The following is a 20,593-nucleotide window of genomic DNA, read 5'->3' as shown; positions in this document are numbered from 1 at the left end:
TTCCTATCATATGAGTCTCTTGAAGGCAGCATATTGTTGGATTTGTTTTTTTGATCCAGTTTACTAGCCTATGTCTCTTGATTGGTGAGTTTAGGCCATTAACATTTAAGGTTACAATTGAGATATGATTTGTATTTCCAGTCATGCTTCTTTATTTATTTATTTTAGTTTGGTTAGTTTTGCTTTTTGGTTATTTTCCTCCCCCTTTACTGAGATACTTCCTGCTGTTAGTTTTGGGCACTATTTTTCACATCCTCTTCTTGTAGTGTTTTGTTCAAAATGCTTTGCAGAGCTGGTTTTCTTGCTGCAAATTCTTTTAGCTTTTGTTTATCGTGAAAGATTTTAATTTCATTGTCAAATTTGAAGCTCAATTTTGCTGGATATAGTATTCTTGGTTGGAATCCATTATTTTTCAGCGTTTGAAATACGTTATTCCAGGATCTTCTCGCTTTCAAAGTTTGTGATGAGAAATCTGTCGTTAACCTAATTGGTTTACCCCTGAAAGTAATCTGCCTCTTTTCTCTCGTAGCTTTTAATATTCTCTCCTTGTTCTGTACGTTGGCTATCTTCATAATTATATGTCTTGGGGTTGGTCTATTATGGTTTTGAATGTTTGGGGTCCTGTAGGCTTCCAGGATTTGGCAATCCATTCCATCTTTCATCTCTGGGAAGTTTTCTAGAATTATTTCATTTAATATGCTGTCCATTCCTTTGGTTTGAATCTCTGTGCCTTCTTCTATCCCTATGACTCTCAGATTTGGTTTTTTTATGACATCCCATATCTCTTGAATAGATTGCTCGTGGGAATTAAGCATCTTTTCTGTGTTGACTATATTCTTTTCAAGTTGATAAACTTTGTCTTCATTATCTGATGTTCTGACTTCTACTTGATCAAGTCTATTTGTAATATTCTCGTTTGAGTTTTTAATTTGGTTTATAGTTTCCTGGAATTCTAGGATTATTGTTTGATTTTTTTTTAATATCTCTATCTCCTGGTAGAGCTCGTTCTTTGCCATTTGAATTTGTTTGTTTAATTCATTTTCAAAATATATTTTTATTTCTTGGACTTGCTGTCTCATGTCTTCTCTAATATTCCTTTCCATTCGAGTTAGGTATGCCTTGAGTTCTTTCCCTATACCTGTTTCTGAAGTTTCTATGTCCTCCTGTAGAATTGAGTAGTCTTGCATTGTTTGTAATCCTTTTTTCCCTTGTTTTCTCATGTTGTCCACGTTACTTTCCAGCTCTTTTTGATTGTCGTGTTTCTGCTCTCCTCTATAGATTTGTTTTGTTTCTGTATTACTCTGATGTCTTTCCTTTGTGTTGTTGAAGTATGACTGCTAACGTGGATTCCGCTGGGAAGGAATTCCGACGTTCGAGCTCCAGTGACGACACTACTCTGCTATGACGGGCCCCAGTCTCCTTGCTGGGGTGCCCTAATGGGGGGGGTGTGACTGGACTGTCTCTGTGTGGTTTCAGCTCCCGGTCGTGGCAGGCGGGTAGACTCCAGCCGCCCAGTATCACAGGCCGCGGGCAGGTGATCCGTCACCAACGGGAGGGCGTTCTCCTACCGCCAAGTTACGCGGGCAGTGGGTGAACTGTCGCCGGTGGGCCTGCAGTTTACAGCTGCCCAGTCGCGAGGGCCTTGCCTCTAGGCTCCTGGTTTCTCCTGCTAGCCTTGGTTTCTCCTGCTAGACCAGATTTCCCCTCAGTGATGATTCTCGGCAGTTCAAACTGTACTCTGTGCCTGTTTTGTTGTTGCAATCTGTCAAACAGTGGCGGTGGATACTTCAGCTGTCCAAGATGGTGGCCGCTGGTTACCTTAGTGGAGTGTCCCTTGTGGGGGGTGGGGCTGTACCGCTTCCGTCCCCGCCAACAATCCCGAACTCAGCCCGGGGGTCAGTGCGGGCTTGGGCTTAGCTGGTGGGATACCACCGTGTCGCAGCCACTTAATTCCCTGCTGACTCGTTAACCCCTTCTCTGGGGCGCCACGCCTTCTGTAGCCTCGGGGCAGGCCGCGCGAATCAGACAGCCTGGATCTCCGGGGTCACACCGTTGGCTTTTGGGATCCCCAGCACTCTATGGTTTTGATTTTTTCTGCTTGCCCCTCCCCAGCGCTGGCTAGACAGGTTTTCTTTTGGCCGCTGATGGGGGGGGGGGTTGAGGGTCAGGTGCCTCTAGCTCTCCTTTAGTCTTTATGCAGGCTCACTCTGATAGTCCCTCCCCCTGAAAGTCTAGGAGAGATTTTAAGCGAAATCCCCCTATGTATGGGGGCTGAGCTGGGTGATACACACCTGTTTGTTGTTGCAATCTGTCGGCGAGTGGCGGTGGTTCCTTCCGCTGTCCAAGATGGTGGCCGCTGGTTACCTTAGTGGAGTGTCCCTTGTGGGGGGTGGGGCTGTACCGCTTCCGTCCCCGCCAACAATCCCGAACTCAGCCCGGAGGTCAGTGCGGGCTTGGGCTTGGCTGGTGGGATACCACCGTGTCGCAGTCACTTAATTCCCTGCTGACTATTTAACCCCTTCTCTGGGGCGCCACGCCTTCTGTAGCCTCGGGGCAGGCTGCGCGAATCAGACAGCCTGGATCTCCGGGGTCACACCGTTGGCTTTTGGGATCCCCAGCACTCTATGGTTTTGATTTTTTCTGCTTGCCCCTCCCCAGCGCTGGCTAGACAGGTTTTGTTTTGGCCGCTGATGGGAGGGGGGCGGGTTGAGGGTCAGGTGCCTCTAGCTCTCCTTTAGTCTTTATGCAGGCTCACTCTGATAGTCCCTCCCCCTGAAAGTCTAGGAGAGATTTTAAGCGAAATCCCCCTATGTATGGGGGCTGAGCTGGGTGACACACACCTGTTTGTTGTTGCAATCTGTCGGCGAGTGGCGGTGTTTACTTCCGCTGTCCAAGATGGTGGCCGCTGGTTACCTTAGTGGAGTGTCCCTTGTGGGGGGTGGGGCTGTACCGCTTCCGTCCCCGCCAACAATCCCGAACTCAGCCCGGGGGTCAGTGCGGGCTTGGGTTTAGCTGGTGGGATACCACCGTGTCGCAGCCACTTAATTCCCTGCTGACTATTTAACCCCTTCTCTGGGGCACCACGCCTTCTGTAGCCTCGGGGCAGGCCGCGCGAATCAGACAGCCTGGATCTCCGGGGTCACACCGTTGGCTTTTGGGATCCCCAGCACTCTATGGTTTTGATTTTTTCTGCTTGCCCCTCCCCAGCGCTGGCTAGACAGGTTTTGTTTTGGCCGCTGATGGGAGGGGGGGGGTTGAGGGTCAGGTGCCTCTAGCTCTCCTTTAGTCTTTATGCAGGCTCACTCTGATAGTCCCTCCCCCTGAAAGTCTAGGAGAGATTTTAAGCGAAATCCCCCTATGTATGGGGGCTTAGCTGGGTGACACACACCTGTTTGTTGTTGCACTCTGTCGGCGAGTGGCGGTGTTTACTTCCGCTGTCCAAGATGGTGGCCGCTGGTTACCTTAGTGGAGTGTCCCTTGTGGGGGGTGGGGCTGTACCGCTTCCGTCCCCGCCAACAATCCCGAACTCAGCCCGGGGGTCAGTGCGGGCTTGGGTTTAGCTGGTGGGATACCACCGTGTCGCAGCCACTTAATTCCCTGCTGACTATTAGAGAAAGAATTTTTAATATTTATTTTTTAGTTCTCGGCGGACACAACATCTTTGTTGGTATGTGGTGCTGAGGATCGAACCCAGGCCGCACGCATGCCAGGCGAGCGCGCTACCGCTTGAGCCACATCCCCAGCCCCATATATTTTCTTCTTTAGCTTTTTAACTATCTGTTTCTCCCATTAGAATGTAAACAACATGAAAGCAGGGAATGTTTGTTCACTGTTATATCCTTAGACCTAGAATAGTAGCTGGAATTTGGTAGGTGCTCAGAGAATACTTCTGAGGTAAGTTGCAAGTTGTAATAATTTGGCCCCTGATCTGAATATAAAAACAAATAATGGAATTTAATTTTATGGGGCTGTTTTATAAGTGAAATTAAATTATGAGTTTTAAAATTAGAATTTGTCTATTCACCAAAAATTTATATTAGGATTGAGTGTAGTTCCTTGGGAGTTATGTAGTTTCTAGTAATGCAGTGCTATAATCACATGCAAAAAATTTGAAAATTCTCTGCTAAAAAATCACTGAAAAAGTTGATGGAGAGATAAAATACAAATTTTTTAAATTTTAAGGTGAACTACCTTCACATTCACTGAAACAAATCTAGAGCCTTAAGTGACATTACTCAGTTTACCCCTTATTCTATTAATAAAATTTAGCAGAAAATGACTTTGTTGTTGTAAATATTTTCTGAGCAATATTTTCCAGAGTATGTTAAAAATAATATTAAAGAATATGCTGGAGGCATGGGTCCATCCTGCCACTAGCAGACACCCAATGGAGCTCGGGCCTAGCCCAGATCCGCCTCTGCCCACCTGCATGAGACCCAGGCCCAGGGTAGGTCTGGGTCTGCCAACCCCCGACCCCCACCTAGGAGCCCAGGCCTAATCCACCTCCATCTTGGGACAATCAATAATACAATGAATAACTTAGACTTAACTGACATGTAAAGAACATTTCATCCTTCAACAAGCAAATATACTTTCTTCTCAACAGCACATGGATACTTCTCTAAAATAGACCATATAATATGACACAAAACAATTCTTAGCAAATACAAAAAGTAGAGATACTACCCTGCATTCTATCAGATCATAATGGAATGAAACTAAAAAACAATGACAAAATAAAAAATAAAAGCTACTCTAATACCTGGAGACTAAATAATATGCTACTGAATGAACAATGGGTTGCAAAAGGAGAAGATTCAAAAATTCTTAGAGGTAAATGAGAACATTGATTCAACATATTGAACTCTTTGGGACACTATGAAGGCAGTACTAAGAGAAAAGTTTATTGCATGGAGTTCATTCCTTAAAAGAAGAAGAAATCAACAAATAAATGACCTAACATTACACCTCAAAGCCCTAGAAAAAGAAGAACAAACCAACACCAAAATTAGTAGAAGCAGGAAATAATTAAAATCAGAGCTGAAATCAATGAAATTGAAATGAAATAAACAATTGAAAAAATGAGCATAGATGCAAAAATTCTCAATAAAAACAAAAAAAATTGGTTCTTTGAAAAAATAAATAAACTTGATAGACCCTTAGCCATGCTAATGAAGAGAAGGAGAAAGAAAACTCAAATTACTAACATACATGATGAAAAAGAAAATATCACAACAGACAATACAGAAATACAAAAGATATTAGAAACTATTTTGAAAACTTGTACTCCAATAAAATAGAAAATATCGAAGGCATCAACAAATTTATAGAGTCATATGATTCGCCCAAATTGAATCAGGATGATATACACAATTTAAACAGATCAATTTCAAGCAGTAAAATAGAAGATGCCATCAGAAGCCTGTCAACCAATTAAAGCCTAGGACCAGATGGATACAAAGCTGAGTTCTACAAGACCTTTAATGCAGAACTAATATTAATACTCCTCAAATTATTTCATGAAATAGAAAAAGAAGGAGCACTTCCAAACTCTTTCTATGAGGCCAGTATCACCCTGATTCCAAAGCCAGACAAAGACACATCAGAGAAAAAAAAATTCAGACCAATATCTCTAATGAACATAGATGCAAAAATTCTCAATAAAATTCTGGCATCTCGAATACAAAAAAAAAAAAATCAAAAAGATAGTACACCATGATCAAGTGGATTCATCTCAGGGATGCCAGGTTGGTTCAACATACAGAAATCAATAAATGTAATTCATCACATCAATAGACCTAAAGATAAGAATCATATGATCATATCAATAGATGCAGAAAAAGCATTCAACAAAATACAGCACCCTTCATTTTCAAAACACTAGAAAAACTAGGGATAACAGGAACCTATCTCAACATGGTAAAAGCTATCTATGCTAAACCCCAGGCCAACATCATTCTAAATGGAGAAAAATTGAAAGCATTCCCTCTAAAAACTGGAACGAGACACGGCTGCCCATTTTCACCACTTCTATTTAACATAGTTCTCGAAACACTGGCCAGAGCAATTAGGCAGATGAAAGAAATTAAAGGGATATAGATAGGAAAAGAAGAATTCAAATTAGTACTATTTGCTGATAATATGTTCTATACCTAGAAGACCCAAAAAGCTCCACCAGAAAACTTCTAGAACTAGTAAATGAATTCAGGATACAAAATCAAAACCCATAAATCAAAGGCATTTCTGCATATCAGTGACAAATCCTCTGAAAGGGAAATGAGGAAAATTGCCCCATTTACAATAGCCTCAAAAAATAATAAAATACTTGGAAATCAACTTAATGAAAGAGGTAAAAGACCTCTACAATGAAAAATACAGAACACTAAAGAAAGAAATTAAAGAAGACCTTAGAAAATGGAAATATCTCCCTTGTTCCTGTGTAGGAAGAATTAATATTGTCAAAATGACCAAACTACCAAAAGCACTATGCACATTTAATGCAATTCCAATGAAAATCCCAATGACATTCCTCATAGAAATAGAAAAAGAAGTCATGAAATTCACCTGGAAAAATAAGAGACCCAGAATAGCTAAAGCAATGCTTAGCAGGAAGAGTGAAGCAGGTGGCATCATTAAACCTAGAAGATCCAAAAATTCCACAATAATACTTCTAGAACTAAGAATATATGAATATCTATGAATTCAGCAAAGTAGCAGTATATAAAATCAACACCAATATATGAAAGACATTTCTGTATGTCACTGACAAATCCTCTGAAAGGGAAATGAGGAAAACTACCCCCATTTATAATAACCTAAAAAAAAAATACTTGGGAATCAACTTAACAAAAAAGGTAAAAGAACTCTACAATGAAAACTACAGAACACTAAAGAAAGAAATTAAAGAAGACCATAGAAGATGGAAAAATCTCCCTCATTCTTGGACAGGAAGAATTAAATTTGTTAAAATGACCATACTACCAGAAGCACTATACATATTTAATGTAATTCTAATCAAAATCACAATGACATACCTTATAGAAATAGAAAAAGCAGTTATGATATTCATCTGGAAAAATAACAGATCCAGAATAGCTAAAGCAATTCTTAGCAGGAAGAGTGAAGCAGGTGGCATCACTATACCAGACCTTAAACTATTCTACAGAGCAAAAGTAACAAAGCCAGCATGGTATTGGTGCCAAAATAGACTGGTAGACCAATGGTACAGGATAGAGGACACAGTGACAAACCCATATAACTACAGTTATCTTATATAAGACAAAGACACCAAGAACATATATTGGAGAAAAGATAGCCTCCTCAACAAATGATGCTGGGAAAACTGGAAATCTATATGCAACAAAATGAAATTAAGCCCCTGTCTCTCACCATGCACAAAACTCAACTGTAAGTGGATCAAGGACCGAGGAATTAAACCAGAGACCCTGTGCCTAATATAAGAAAAAGTAGGCCCAAATCTCCATTATGTCCTGACTTCCATAATAATTCTTCTATAGCACAAGAATAAAAATCAAGAATAAATAAATGGGATGGATTCAAACTAAAAATCTTCTTCTCAGCAAAACAATCAATCAGTGAGGTGAATAGAGAGCCTATATTTGGGAAGCAAATTTTTACCACACACATCAGATAGAGCATTAATCTCTAGGATGTATAAAAAACTAAAAAAACTTAATATCAAAACAACAAATAACCCAATTAATAAATGGGCCAAGGAATTGAACAGACACTTCTCACAAGATGATATACAACCAATCAACAAATATATGAAAAAATGTTCAACATCTCTAGCAATTAGAGTAATGTAAATAAAAAAAAATTCTAAGATTTCATCTCATTCCAGTCAGAATGGCAGCTGTTAAGAATACAAACAACAATAAGTGTTGGTGAGGATGTGGGGGAAAAGGCACACTCATACATTGCTGGTGGCACTGCAAATTAGTGCAGCCAATATGGAAAGCAGTATGGAGATTCTTTGGAAAACTGAGAATGGAACCATTTGACCCAGCTATCCCATTCCTCGGGTCTGTACCCAAAGGACTTAAAAATAGCATACTGTAGAGACACAGCCATATCAATGTTTATAGCAGCACAATTCACAATAGCTAAACTGTGGAACCAATGTAGATACCCTTCAGTAGATGAATGGATAATGAAAATGTTGTATACATACACAATAGAATGGTATTCAGCATTAAAAGAGAATAAAATCATGGTATTTGCAGGTAAATGGATGGAGTTGGATAATATTGTGCTAAGTGAAGTTAGCCAATCCTCCAAAACCAAATGCCAAATGTTTTCTCTGATACAAGGAGGCTGATTCATAATGGGGTTGTGTGTGGGGGGGAACATGGGAGAATTAGATGAACTCTAGATAGGGCCAAGAGGAGGGCAGGGAAGGGAGGGGGTTCAATGGGGTAGGAAAGATGACAGAATGAGATGCACATCATTACCCTAAGTACATGTATGAAAACACGAATGGTGTAACTCTACTTTGTGTACAACCAGGGAAATAAAAATTGCCCTCTATTTGTGTAATATGAATTGAAATGCATCCTGCTGTCATATATAACAAATTAGAGTTAAAAAAAATGTTGCAAAATCTGAGGTGATTCTATAAGGGAGGGTCAGCATTAATTTGTGTGTATAGATCTGCCATATTTGTTTATTTTTTAAAAATTACATGATTTTACAATAAATTATTTTTATTTAGAATTTCAAGTGTCTGAAATACTTAACATTTTATTTTTAAAATTAGTGGACTCTTGTTTGTTTAAGCAATAGTAACCAGCCATTTTACAAAACTAGAGCTCACAAAACAACAACTTTTACGACAAACTTCTTGCAATATTCTCTCTAGGACAAATAAACAGAAATTAAAAACAGTGTGGTCAGCGAGAATCATAGACTTGTTTGCAAGCTATTTTTGGACTAATTGTGGTGCATAAATTGTGTCTTTGTATGAGATTGACATATTTTCCTATTATCACTTTCTATTTCAGAGCATTGGGGAATCATCAATGTCTATTGTATTAAGTCAGCTACTACCTATGATTAAGCCTTCAACCCAGAGGACCAATGATGACTATAACCTTGAGGAGCTGCTGATCCTCCTCATATATATTTATTCTGTCACTGGAGAATTTGTGGTGGACAAAGACCTGGGAGATACTGAAGAAAAAGTGAAGAAAGCATTGGCTCAGGCTTTTTGTGAGGAGTCCGAGTTGTCACCTTTGCTTCAAAAAATTACAGGTCAGTGTTCGACAAAGTTATAGGACATAAACACCAATGATATAGAAAACAGAGTTAAAAGTAAAGGCTATTTCAAGAAAAGGATATAAGCATCTCCCTTGGCATCATTCAGAATCTCTTGAGGCCTGAGGAATGCCAGCCACCTGTAGAGTCAGGTTTTCACTGTGGTGTTTTTCTTTTCTAGTTATGGTAGTGAAATGGCTTTCTTTCTAAATGAGCATCAGAATTCATTTTCCCATTGAGAATAATGTTGTCTTTAAGGAAAAAAAGAAAATGTAGCACATCTTATACTAAGGGTTTCTATTGCATGTTTTTCTTGAGATTGTCATTTCAAACTTAACACTGTTTTTTTTTTAAGATGTTATACAATGTTACAGGGTTGAAAATTGCCATTTTCAGGAATAGTCTCATATTTTGTCTTTTCATACTTCATTTCAATTTGAATTAATTGTTATTATCCCAAATGATGCCATAACATTACAGTAAGTAGTTTATGTCAGTTTGGGGGAAATATATAATTAAATATCATAACATCTGTTTTCATTTCCAACAATACCTATGATATAACTCATAAAAACACCCATTTGTGTATGTTGTGTCAAATTCAATCTAGTCCTTTTTAGTTTGGTTAAAACATATTTCTATTCCTATGGATTGAGCCCAAGTCTGGGAGTGAGAAGTTATTAAAACTTATATGTAAAACATAAGTACTTTAAAAACAGCAAATTTCCCTTTGTTCATGTGTACGTGCGCGCGCGCGCGCGCGCGTGTGTGTGTGTGTGTGTGTGTGTGTTTAGATGCATACAGACCTCTTCATTCAGAAAGGCTCAACTGAAGCAGACTGAATATCCTCCACTTTCCCTTTGTCCTGTGTTGGTTCTCCCTGGGAAAGCCTACAGACTTCTCAGAAGCAGACTGTGTGCCATAAACCATGGTGTCTCCTGCATATGTGCTTTATTTTGTGCCCACTGCTAACCTTTCCTGTGGTTGGTTTTGGAAAGTGAAACCCTGATGAGATGGAAACCAAAGTTTCCACAGAAATGAAACATTTCCTTGCTTAGAATAGAGACTGTTGGCCAGCCTCAAAACTACTTGAGCAAAACTTGTGGAATTTGTTTCCATTTCATTAAGTTCAGCACTATATGTGATTACATGGGTTTGTTTGGCTATAAATGAATATTGACTTAAGAAGACTTAATATGGTTTGTACAGTACTTAGAACAGAGCTTTAATTTAAAGTAAATTTTAATGCTAGGTGAGTTTAATTGGAAGTTCTTCTTAAGAGCATAATTTCAGAAACAGACAACAATCACGGTATATTTTAACTGAGGTCATTTGGATAGATTTTTATAACGTTTGTATGTTTCCATGTTATTTTTGGAAGTAATGTCATGCTGTAAGAGTGTTCTTTTTGCATTCACTAAAGGTGTTCATTGACCCAACAGTTCCTTTTTTATTAGTTTCTTTATTTATGGTTGTTCAGAATATTGAATTTTCTTGCTTTTAAAATATGTCTGAGTTCATGTTTATATTAGAAAAAATTTTGTAAGCTCAAAATTGAAGATTAAAAAACAAGAATTTGTGGAAATTTTAGTATCTTTAAATTTCAGAGATATTTTATAATATTAAGTATACATTTATGCCTGGATTAACTTCGAGTGTACAGTTTAAACAGTGTGGAGAAGTTGTGTTACTTAACTTTCACATAAGTGAACTAACCACTCAAACAGACGCATGCACATGCATGTACACACACATACACACACACACACACACAGAGATGTTTATCAGCCTCTGTAGACACCAACAGGACTTTATTTCTGAAGACAGACTTTTACATGGCCAGTGTGGATATACCCCTTATTAAATATGTTGAGAAGCCAAATTTTCTAAATAGAAGGGTTTATATTTACAGTTAAGATGGTTGAGGAGAATGTGGTACATCTTGGGATAAAAAGTAATAGCATAATATTGGGTGATTCAGTTTTGTGAAATTTATTGGGATAATTGAATTACCTTTCAAATGTGCTCAGCATATCCTAGAACTAGGTTAACCTGGCTTTTATGAAGAACTTGCCTACAATGTTGGGTTTACATTATTCCAGTGTATATTCTTGACTTTCGTGTTACTAATGGCAGAACTTATTTTATGCCTTGTGCATATTTTGTGGTTGATGAAAATTTTGTTAAGAATTTTTGAAAACAATTAATACAAGTACTCTACTTTTTATGTGTTTCTGCAGTTTTCCCTCTTAACTGTGGATAGGATCAAGAAAGTAACCCTTTTTCTGTACTTCTCAAAATCAAGACCATTGTAACCTTTGAAGTTACCATATTCTGTAACTCATGGTTGGGTGTATATATTATTTTACGCCATGTGTGCTCCACTGTCCCACGAGGTTCTGAATGGAGAATTAATATTCTCATGAACATTTTGGATATTGCCTGTGCTTTTTTATCTATCTATATTAGCTACTTGTAGATGTTTTCCATACCTTCCTGTTTTCATACATGAATCCTCTTCATTTTGGCACTGTTTTAAAGAAATTGAAATATTATTTCCAGCCATTGAAATCTAACAGTTATCTAGTTTTTTGAAGCAGAAGTAGAAAATATAAATTCTGTTGATTTCAGTAATATCTCTTGACAATAATTGTCCTGTGTTTAAAATTCATAGTTCCCTTTTTTCTGATCATTATGTAATTTATTTTTGACAGTTTCTTTCATTTTTCTGTATTCTTTCGTCAAGTAGAAAGGGCAGTAAGAAGTTGTGATTGGCAAAACAAAAACTTAACATGTCCGTCAATGACATTTTCTTTTTAATCTGTTCTCTTTATAATAGCTACTTTGGGGGATGTTTCTAGAGTGGTGAGCAAAAAAAAAATTTTTCCGCCAACTCACACAAAATAACAAGGATTAGCTCTCTGGAGGTTGGGAGTGGGGAGCTGTAAAAAGAAAAGTGGTACAGCCTAAATATGCTGATTAATGTTATGCTTTCTCAGTCCTGCTAAGTTCAAAGAGAGTATCAGTTTCTGTATAAGTTAGTGTTTGCAGGGCAGTCACAAGAGAAAACAAAGGAAAACCATTTGAACTTCAGAGAATGAAATCAAATGCTATTTTTAAAGGTCTGTATAGGCTTTGGAATGTCATCATACAGAGAGATCTATCAGAGAAAAATGTAGGGTTTGGATCCTTGATTGAAAGTCCAGGCTCTGTTGTTTCCTAGCTATGTTGTGTGCTTGTGGGCAAATCACCCATCTTGAACTTGACATGAAACATAGGTGCCTTATTGACTGCTGTGATTTTACAGAGAATAAAATGATGTTATGTGTGTGAACTAATTTGGGGCCATTTGGGATTGTCAGTCGGTAATCATTATTTTGATAGCGTTTCAAGCCTTTCACCTGGTATGTGCACAGATAAGACTGCAGTGGTCAGAGGCAGTCCTCCTACCCAGCTGACCCTTGGACTGAGGTGAAGCAGCAGCTTGGCACACCTGTAGCCAGTTAAGAGCAAACCAGTTCTCTAAGGCAGGTTGGTCAGAAAACTCTGAATCAAGAAACACAAGCAAAACTTCCATATTGTTTTTGACACAGGAAACTATTTGGAAGATTTTAAAAATTTATTTATTTATTCTAATTTGTTATATATGACAGCAGAATGCATTTCAATTCAGAGTACACATACAGAGCACAATTTTTCATGTCTCTGGTTGTACACAGAGTGACACCATTCGTGTCTTCATACATGTACTTAGGGTAATGATGTCCATCTTTCCTACCTCCATGCCTCCTCCCTTCCCTTCCCTCCCCTTGGCCCTGTCTCGAGTTCATCTAATCCTCCTATGCTCCCCGCACAACCCCATTATGAATCAGCCTCCTATATTAGAGAAAACATTTGGCATTTGTTTTTTTCGGATTGGCTAACTTCACTTAGCATAATATTATCTAACTCCATCCATTTACCTGCAAATGCCATGATTTTATTCTCTTTTAATGCCAAACAGCATTCCATTGTGTATATACACCACATTTTCATTATCCATTCATCTGTTGAAGGGCATCTAGGTTGGTTCCACAGTTTAGCTATTGTGAATTGTGCTGCTATAAACACTGATGTGGCTGTGTCCCTGTAGTATGCTGTTTTTAAGTCCTTTGGGTATAAAATGAGAAGTGGGATAGCTGGGGAAAATGGTGGTTGGAAGATTTTTTTGGTACAATAATTTTTATTACTCATTGATTTATTTTCCCAGCATTTTTATGGTAGCTTTAAAGACAAAGTCAATAAAGGCCAGATCTATTGAGTTAGGCATAGTGTTAAGCAAGAGAATGAATGATCTAAAGTATCTCAGAATTCTGTTATTTCATGATAGAGGCATGATAATACCATATAAATTGTCATTTACATTTATTAAACTCTTATTTGACTTCCTGTTGATAATCTGGGATTTTCAATTGTCGTCATTGCCTTAGGATTGCACCCAGATGTGTGCAATAGAAAATGTACCAGATTAACTTAATAAATCAGGATTTATTTTCAGCCAAAAGCACAGAGACAGGCAGACCTCAGGGTCTTACTTCCTTCTTCAGTGTCTTGAAGATGTGTTTTTTTCATGGTCACAAGGGGGTCATTTCTGCTGAGGCATCGTGCCCATGCATTGGACAAGAAAGATGAGATGAAGGAAAAAGGAATATGTTAGCTGAGTCTGTCCCCACACAGTAGTTTTTCTAATAAAAATAATAGTTTTCTTGAAAACCTCACTTAGAAGACTTGTATCCTTGGCTAGAATTGCATTGCACAGTTACTGCTAGCTACAAGACATATATTGCATATATTGTCTTGAACAAAGTTAGGGTTTTCTTAGGAAAAAAAGAATGTGAGATTGGATATTAGGTAAGAAACTGGTATTTGCTATGTATCTTCAGTATCTTCATTTTAGTAAAATGACATGGAAATTTATTTTAAAGAATACTAAGATAATATTGTGCTGGCTCATTGGTCTTATATACCAACATTTTCAACTAGTTGATATTTATTAACGTGGGTAGGTGTCTAGCATAAGCCCTCCATGCGTAGAACACGTGGGGCAGCAGTAGAGAGTATTGTGGCTCTTTTAGCACAGGGTTTGGAGTCAGGTGGATCTGAGTGCTGGCTTTTCGTCATTGTGTGATCTTGAGTTGATGGTTTAACTTCACAGAGCCTCTTTCCTCATAAATTAAGTGGGGGTAATAATAGTAACCAAACTCATGAAATAAAATATAGTGCTTGGCACAGATCCTGAAACACAATGTATTGTCAGTGTATATTAACTAACTGTGTCATCATCATTGTTACATTTACCATTATTGTTATTTTTATCATTGTTAAAATCATCAGGAAATATCTCTTCTCAGAGTTTTCAAAGCTGTTTTAGAGACAAGACTGACATAGAAAACCACATAAAACAACATAATAAATGTCATAATAAGAAGTTAAGCATCCAAAATGGGTGAAAATGAATGTCACAATGACTTGGTATTAAATGATATGCATGAATAAAGAATTGACATTCTTGTATTAAGTCTCACCAAATAGAATCCCATATAGACAAGGATCAGGGTAATACCAGGTAATAGCATTATAATACCTGACGAGCCTAGGTAATAACAATATAGTGTTGAAATCACTTTCATATGCAATCCCTTAAATGGAATACATGAGCACATAAGCTTGCATGTCTAATAAACATATATCCCCAAACATCTGAGCTCAAGTTAAATATGTCTGTTATGCTAACTTCTCTATGAGATCATTTATTCACAAATTAGTAGTTTTTCAAACATGCTTTGGGACAGATGATAAAATTATATTTTTATTTAAAATAGTAGAGTTGCAGATTTCATTGTTTTCATTTTTCCATGACAATTCCTTCCCCTAATAAATCCAGGTACATTTTTGGGAGGTCCTATAGTTGCCTGGGTTTTTATGTTAGGTATAAGAGCTAATAAGAGCCAGGCATGGTGGTGCACACCTGTAATCCCAACAGTTCAGGAGGCTGAGGCAGGAGCATCACGAGTTCAAAGCCAGCCTCAGCAAAAGTGAGCCACTAAGCAACTTAATGAGACTCTGTCTATAAATAAAATACAAAATAGGGCTGGGGATGTGGCCCAGTGGTTGAGTGTCCCTGAATTCAATCCCTGGTACTCCCCCACCAACAAAAAAGAGCTAATAAGGTATAGATTGTTATGCTTTCTTAATAGAAAGAGTCTCAGCAATTATCCAGTCTGTTCACTTTGCACATGAGGAAATCAAGACCTCAAATGTTAACTGGCTTACCTTAAACAACCAACCAATAAATAGCCTGTCGAGTGCAGGAATGGGGCTGGAGTCTTCCTGTCCCTGTCTCTGTCTGTCTGTCTGTCTGTCTGTCTGTCTCTCTCTCTCTCTCTCTCTCTCTCTCTCTCTCTCTCTTTCATTCCAGAATGCTTTTACTAAAACAGTGATTCTCAACCTTTGGCTCTTAGATCTGGAAAAACATAGTACTTAGAGCAAGGGTTCACTGCTTTGTACTGTATGTGTCACCCACAAACTATTACTCTTTACATATAAGTATACATATATTTTAGGTGCTATTGTGATTTATAAAAGATTAATTCATTTAAAGATATTGATGAATTTATAGGACTTTCCCCCTTTGAGTCCTCCAATTAACAGATACCGGAAGCATGATTATATGACATCACACATTCTTTAAAAATGGGAAACCATGTATTATAATAGAAATCTCAAACTCAAATGCCTTCAGGGAGTAGCAAGTAATATAAATTAGTACAGTAGTTCAGGTTTTGAAAAACAAAAGTGAAAAATACAGTAATATGACAAAATGAAGTTAGTCTTACTAAAGTGGACTATAGGAAGAGGGAGAGATTGTGGCAAACTGAAGATGCTCTTATTTTTTCCAGGGGAGCATCTAGTATTCTAACCTCTCAAGAAAGCAGGAATCTAGATTTTTTAAAAAAGAAAACTGATATCATCCAAGTTTAAGAAATTGGCTTGTTTTCTTAAACACTGTGTGAGTTTAAAGATATATTACTGGAAAATAGGATTCAACTTATAGACTTGCAGGTTACAATTTTTATATTAGAGATCCTGCTGTAATATTGATTCATAGAGGAATGATTTTTGAATCTGTAACTGGATCTTTAGCTCCTGAACTTATGAGAAATCTAAAAGATCCATATGGATGAAATGCTGTGCTACAGTTTTCATGAGAAAGCAAAGGAAAGGGGGCTTGGGGATGTAGTTCCATGGTAGAATACTTGCCTCATGTGTGCAAGGACCTGGGCTCTATTTCTGTTATTGCAAAAACAACAATAATAATAAAGAAAAAAGCATGCAAGTAAAGGAGGAATATAGTGATGTCCTTTTTCTACCTCTTTTAACTAAAACTAAAAATCATATTTTTAAAATTTTTATCTGGCATAAGATTACTAGTGAGATTGCATAGATTTTTTTCCTTCTAGATAGATTCTGTAAAGATACCATTTAAGTGGAAGTAGATGTCTCACAGAAATCTTGTCTATTGGACAAAAAATGCTGAGGGGCAGCTTTGGGTTTGATATAAGGGAAGATAGTTCTAGAAAATAAAGCCATCCAGAAAGTCTGACTTACCCCATGAGAAGAGCTTCCCAGCACAAAGAACTTGCACTGGGAATTGTACTAATTGAGTTATAAGACTTTCAAGTACCTATAGAATGTGAAGAGTAAGTTTTGTAGAAAGTACATAAAGTTCTCTTTCAATTCTGTGAAGATAATATTCTTCTAGATAGATCTGTAATTATGTTTCCTTTGCTTTATCATACCTAAAATTTTGCCATAAAATAATGAGATAGGGACTCCTGATACTCTTAATTAGAATAATCAAAAACTCCATGTTGATTTGCATAAAATGTAGAAATTATCTTTATGCTTAATTTTTAAAAGTCGTTTAAAAGCTTTAAAATTTTTTGACTTTAAAGCATTTTGTTTATTAAAGTTTTTATTCTCTGTTCTGTCTCACTGTCCATTACCTTGTTTTATTTTGGTTTTTTTAGATATATATGACATTAGAGTATATTTTGCCGTATTATACATACATGGAATATAACTTCCTATTCTTGAGGTTGTACATGATGTGGAATTACATGGGTTGTGTATTCATATATGAACATAGGAAAGTTATGTCCAATTTATTCTGCTATTTTCCCTATTCCCATTTCCCTTCCCTTCCCTTCCCTTCATTCCCCTTCACTAATCCAGTGAACTTCTATCCTTCCTTTCCTCCCCCTTATTGTGTGTTAGCATATGTATATCAAAGAGAATCTTCAGCCTTTGGTTTTTGGGGATTGGTTTATTTCACTTAGCATGATAGTTTCCAGTTCCATCCATTTACCAGTAAATGCCATAATTTCATTCTTCTTTATGGCTGAGAAATATTCCATTGAATATTTACACAGGTGAATATATACACTGTCATGATACATGACTAAACCTGTCAGGGTTACTCCAAATGAATTTGGGGACTAAATAAAGACACATAGAAAGTACCTTTTCTTTGGGTTCAGTGACTGTTCCTCAGCCACAGTTCCCACAAGGGGGGCAAGGCAGGCAAGAAAGAGAAAGAACATGCCTTGAACCCGGATTTTATTGGGAAGAAGTCATTCAAATGAGGCAAGGGGTAGGGTTACAACAAACAAGTGGGTGTAATCCAACCCCATTGGATGACGTCCACTTCTGGAGCTGCACCTCTTTATCCCAGTGGAGGTAAAGTCCAAATTGTATTGCAGGGTGCAATACCTGTTCAGTACCTCTTTACCTGGGACTTAAAGGTGTGTGCATAGCTTCTGTCCAGAGTAGCTCCCAACAACACACCACATTTTCTTTACTCATTCATCTATTGAAAGGCATATAGGTTGGTTCCATAGCTTAGCTATTGTGAATTGAGCTGCTATACACATGGGTGAGGCTGCATCACTATAGTACATGGATTTTAAGTTGTTTGGGTATATATGGAGGAGTGGATAATTGGGTCAAATGATGGTTCCATTCCAAATATTCTAAGGAATCTCCATACTGATTTCCAGAATAGTTGCACCTATTTGTCGTCCCACCAGCAATGTATGAGTGTGCCTTTTCCCCCACATCCTTGCCAATATTTATGGTTACTTGTATACTTGATAATTGCCATTCTGACTGGAGTTAAGATGGAATCTCAGTGTAGTTTTAATTTGAATTTCTCTAATTGCTAGAGAAGTTGAACATTTTAAAATATATTTGTTGATCAATCATATTTCTTCTGAGAAGTGCCTGTTAAGTTACTTTGCCCATTTATTGAATGGGTTTTTTTTTGTGTTAGTTTTTTTTTTAGTTCTTTATGTATCTTGGAGATTAATGCTTTATCTGAGGAGCAGGTGGCAAAGATTTCCTCCCATTCTGTAGGCTCTCTTTTCACATTCTTGATTGTTTCCTTTCATTGTCTTCTTTTAAATCAACTGCATATTAACAAATGAGGAAGGTGGATTTAGTTTAGAAAGCACTCTTCTTTTTAAAATTTTATTTCATTGTGGTAAGAACACTTATAGGACAGCTACGTATGCTCTTAGCAAATTTCCAAGTGTACATTCTGATACTGTTAAACATAGGCATAATGTTATACAACAGATCTCTAGAACATGTCTATCTTGTGTAATGGAAACTTTATGCCCATTGATTTATCTCCATTTAACTCCCTCCCAAGCCCCTGGTAATCACCATTCTGCTCTTTCATTGTACACATTTGCCCATTTTAGATACCTCATATAAATGGAATCCTCTAGCATAGATCCTTAATGATTGGCTTATTTTACTTAGTGTAAATGTCCTCAGGTTCATCTGGGTTGTTACCTTTGCTGGATTTTATTTTTAAGGCTGAATAATATTCCATTTTCTCAAAGATGTTGGCTCTCTAGTGTTCACTGCAGCACTGTGGACAGCAGCCAAGATGGAAAAAGTGCCTAGCAATAGATAGACAGATGGTATTGTTCTTAAGGACACTTAAGCTAGGCATAGGCCAGTGAGCTTCAGCTGGGGTTCTATTGCATGTCCTCATGGAAATCTCAAAAAGGAGTCTTCTCATCCACTGTGAATGTGGAAGGAGTCGAGGATCTGTTTTCCTTTGGGTTGTGGAAGGCAGCTCATGACATTTTCAGGTCTATGTTCCAGTGGAAAACACACATATGCTCTTATCCATGTAAAGCAAAGCTACATTCTGCAACCAACAGTAAAAACCTATTTGCAATCATTTGTTTATGACAGTGCATCTTTTGTTTTTGAAAAATTCAAGTAAACATAGGTCCTATAAAACCATTATTGCTATTCATGACTGCTATTTGATATAAAAGCCTTCATCTCCTTTAGCACAGGGCATTGACATTCTGTTTATTATATTAGAGGAGGTATGCTTTCAAACAAAGCATTTTTCATATTGAGACAGGTATTTTTTCATAGTCTTGTATAAAGTTAGACTTTTAAATAAATTATGAAGTACTCCCAAACAGAGAATTATAAAAAATGAGGAGCTAATAAGAATTTCTCCTTGTAATCTTCCTTTACTATCAATCACCTCTGCATTCCTCCTTCATCTCACAGTTTTCCCTCAGTCATTTGTCAAATTTAGGAATATGCATTTCTGCATATTTATATGCTTAAGGATGCTATTCCAACTGAAAAACAGTTTTCAAGATTTTAAAAATATGTCCCTTGAGAATTTATTCTTTAAACCTTGAACATACTCCTGGCCTGGCAATGACAAGGATGTTGCTATGGTAACTGGAAGAGTGATCTTAAAAGTCCATCACCAATCTTCATGTTATTGAAATCTGAATGGAAACTTTAGCTTGTGACAGTAGGTGACAGTGAATAAAACTATGACAGTAGAATCCACTAACTCAACTGAAAGAAGACTTCAAAATGTGGAAAAAGATTTGTTTCAGAAAGTTTCACCTCATCTCTTGGTTCATATTTTTGAGTCCCATTTATTATGGCATGCTGATATTAGATTTTTCTATGAAGGAACATACATACCTTCATTTCTAGTGTTTCAGATTTCTGTTTCAGGCCTGCCAAAACAAAATAGCTCTGAACGTTTTTGTTTTCTGTTGTAGTTTGCAACACTGTTTGGTAAAATAGGGTCTATTTTTCCTCTTGATTTCCAAGATTTCTGCTGGAAACTCTGATGAAGAACATATGTCTGCCCTAAATCACTCCCCTGAGAAATGTTGGAACTGTTACATTTCGTTTTACTATCCAACATATTAAAATAGTT

General features: G+C 37.5%; 1 protein-coding gene across 3 annotated transcripts in view; it reads left to right on the top strand.

The window, feature by feature from the left end:
- SCFD2 (sec1 family domain containing 2) overlaps positions 1-20,593 on the top strand; it is a 416,855-nt gene that overhangs the window by 153,401 nt on the left and 242,861 nt on the right. For 2 of the 3 annotated variants that reach the window (XM_081303332.1, XM_081303333.1), the window contains exon 5: positions 9,024-9,273. In XM_081303332.1, the coding sequence (XP_081159458.1) occupies positions 9,024-9,273 (250 nt within the window). Of the gene's footprint in view, positions 1-9,023; positions 9,274-10,070; positions 10,174-20,593 lie in introns of those variants that run through there. The other variant, XM_081303334.1, reaches the window with a different exon arrangement.

The sequence above is a fragment of the Spermophilus citellus genome (assembly GCF_964194105.1).
Source record: "Spermophilus citellus genome assembly, chromosome: 8".
Lineage (NCBI taxonomy): Eukaryota > Metazoa > Chordata > Mammalia > Rodentia > Sciuridae > Spermophilus > Spermophilus citellus.
Note: the sequence above shows the minus strand (reverse complement) of the source record. Positions and strands in the feature narration are given on the sequence as shown.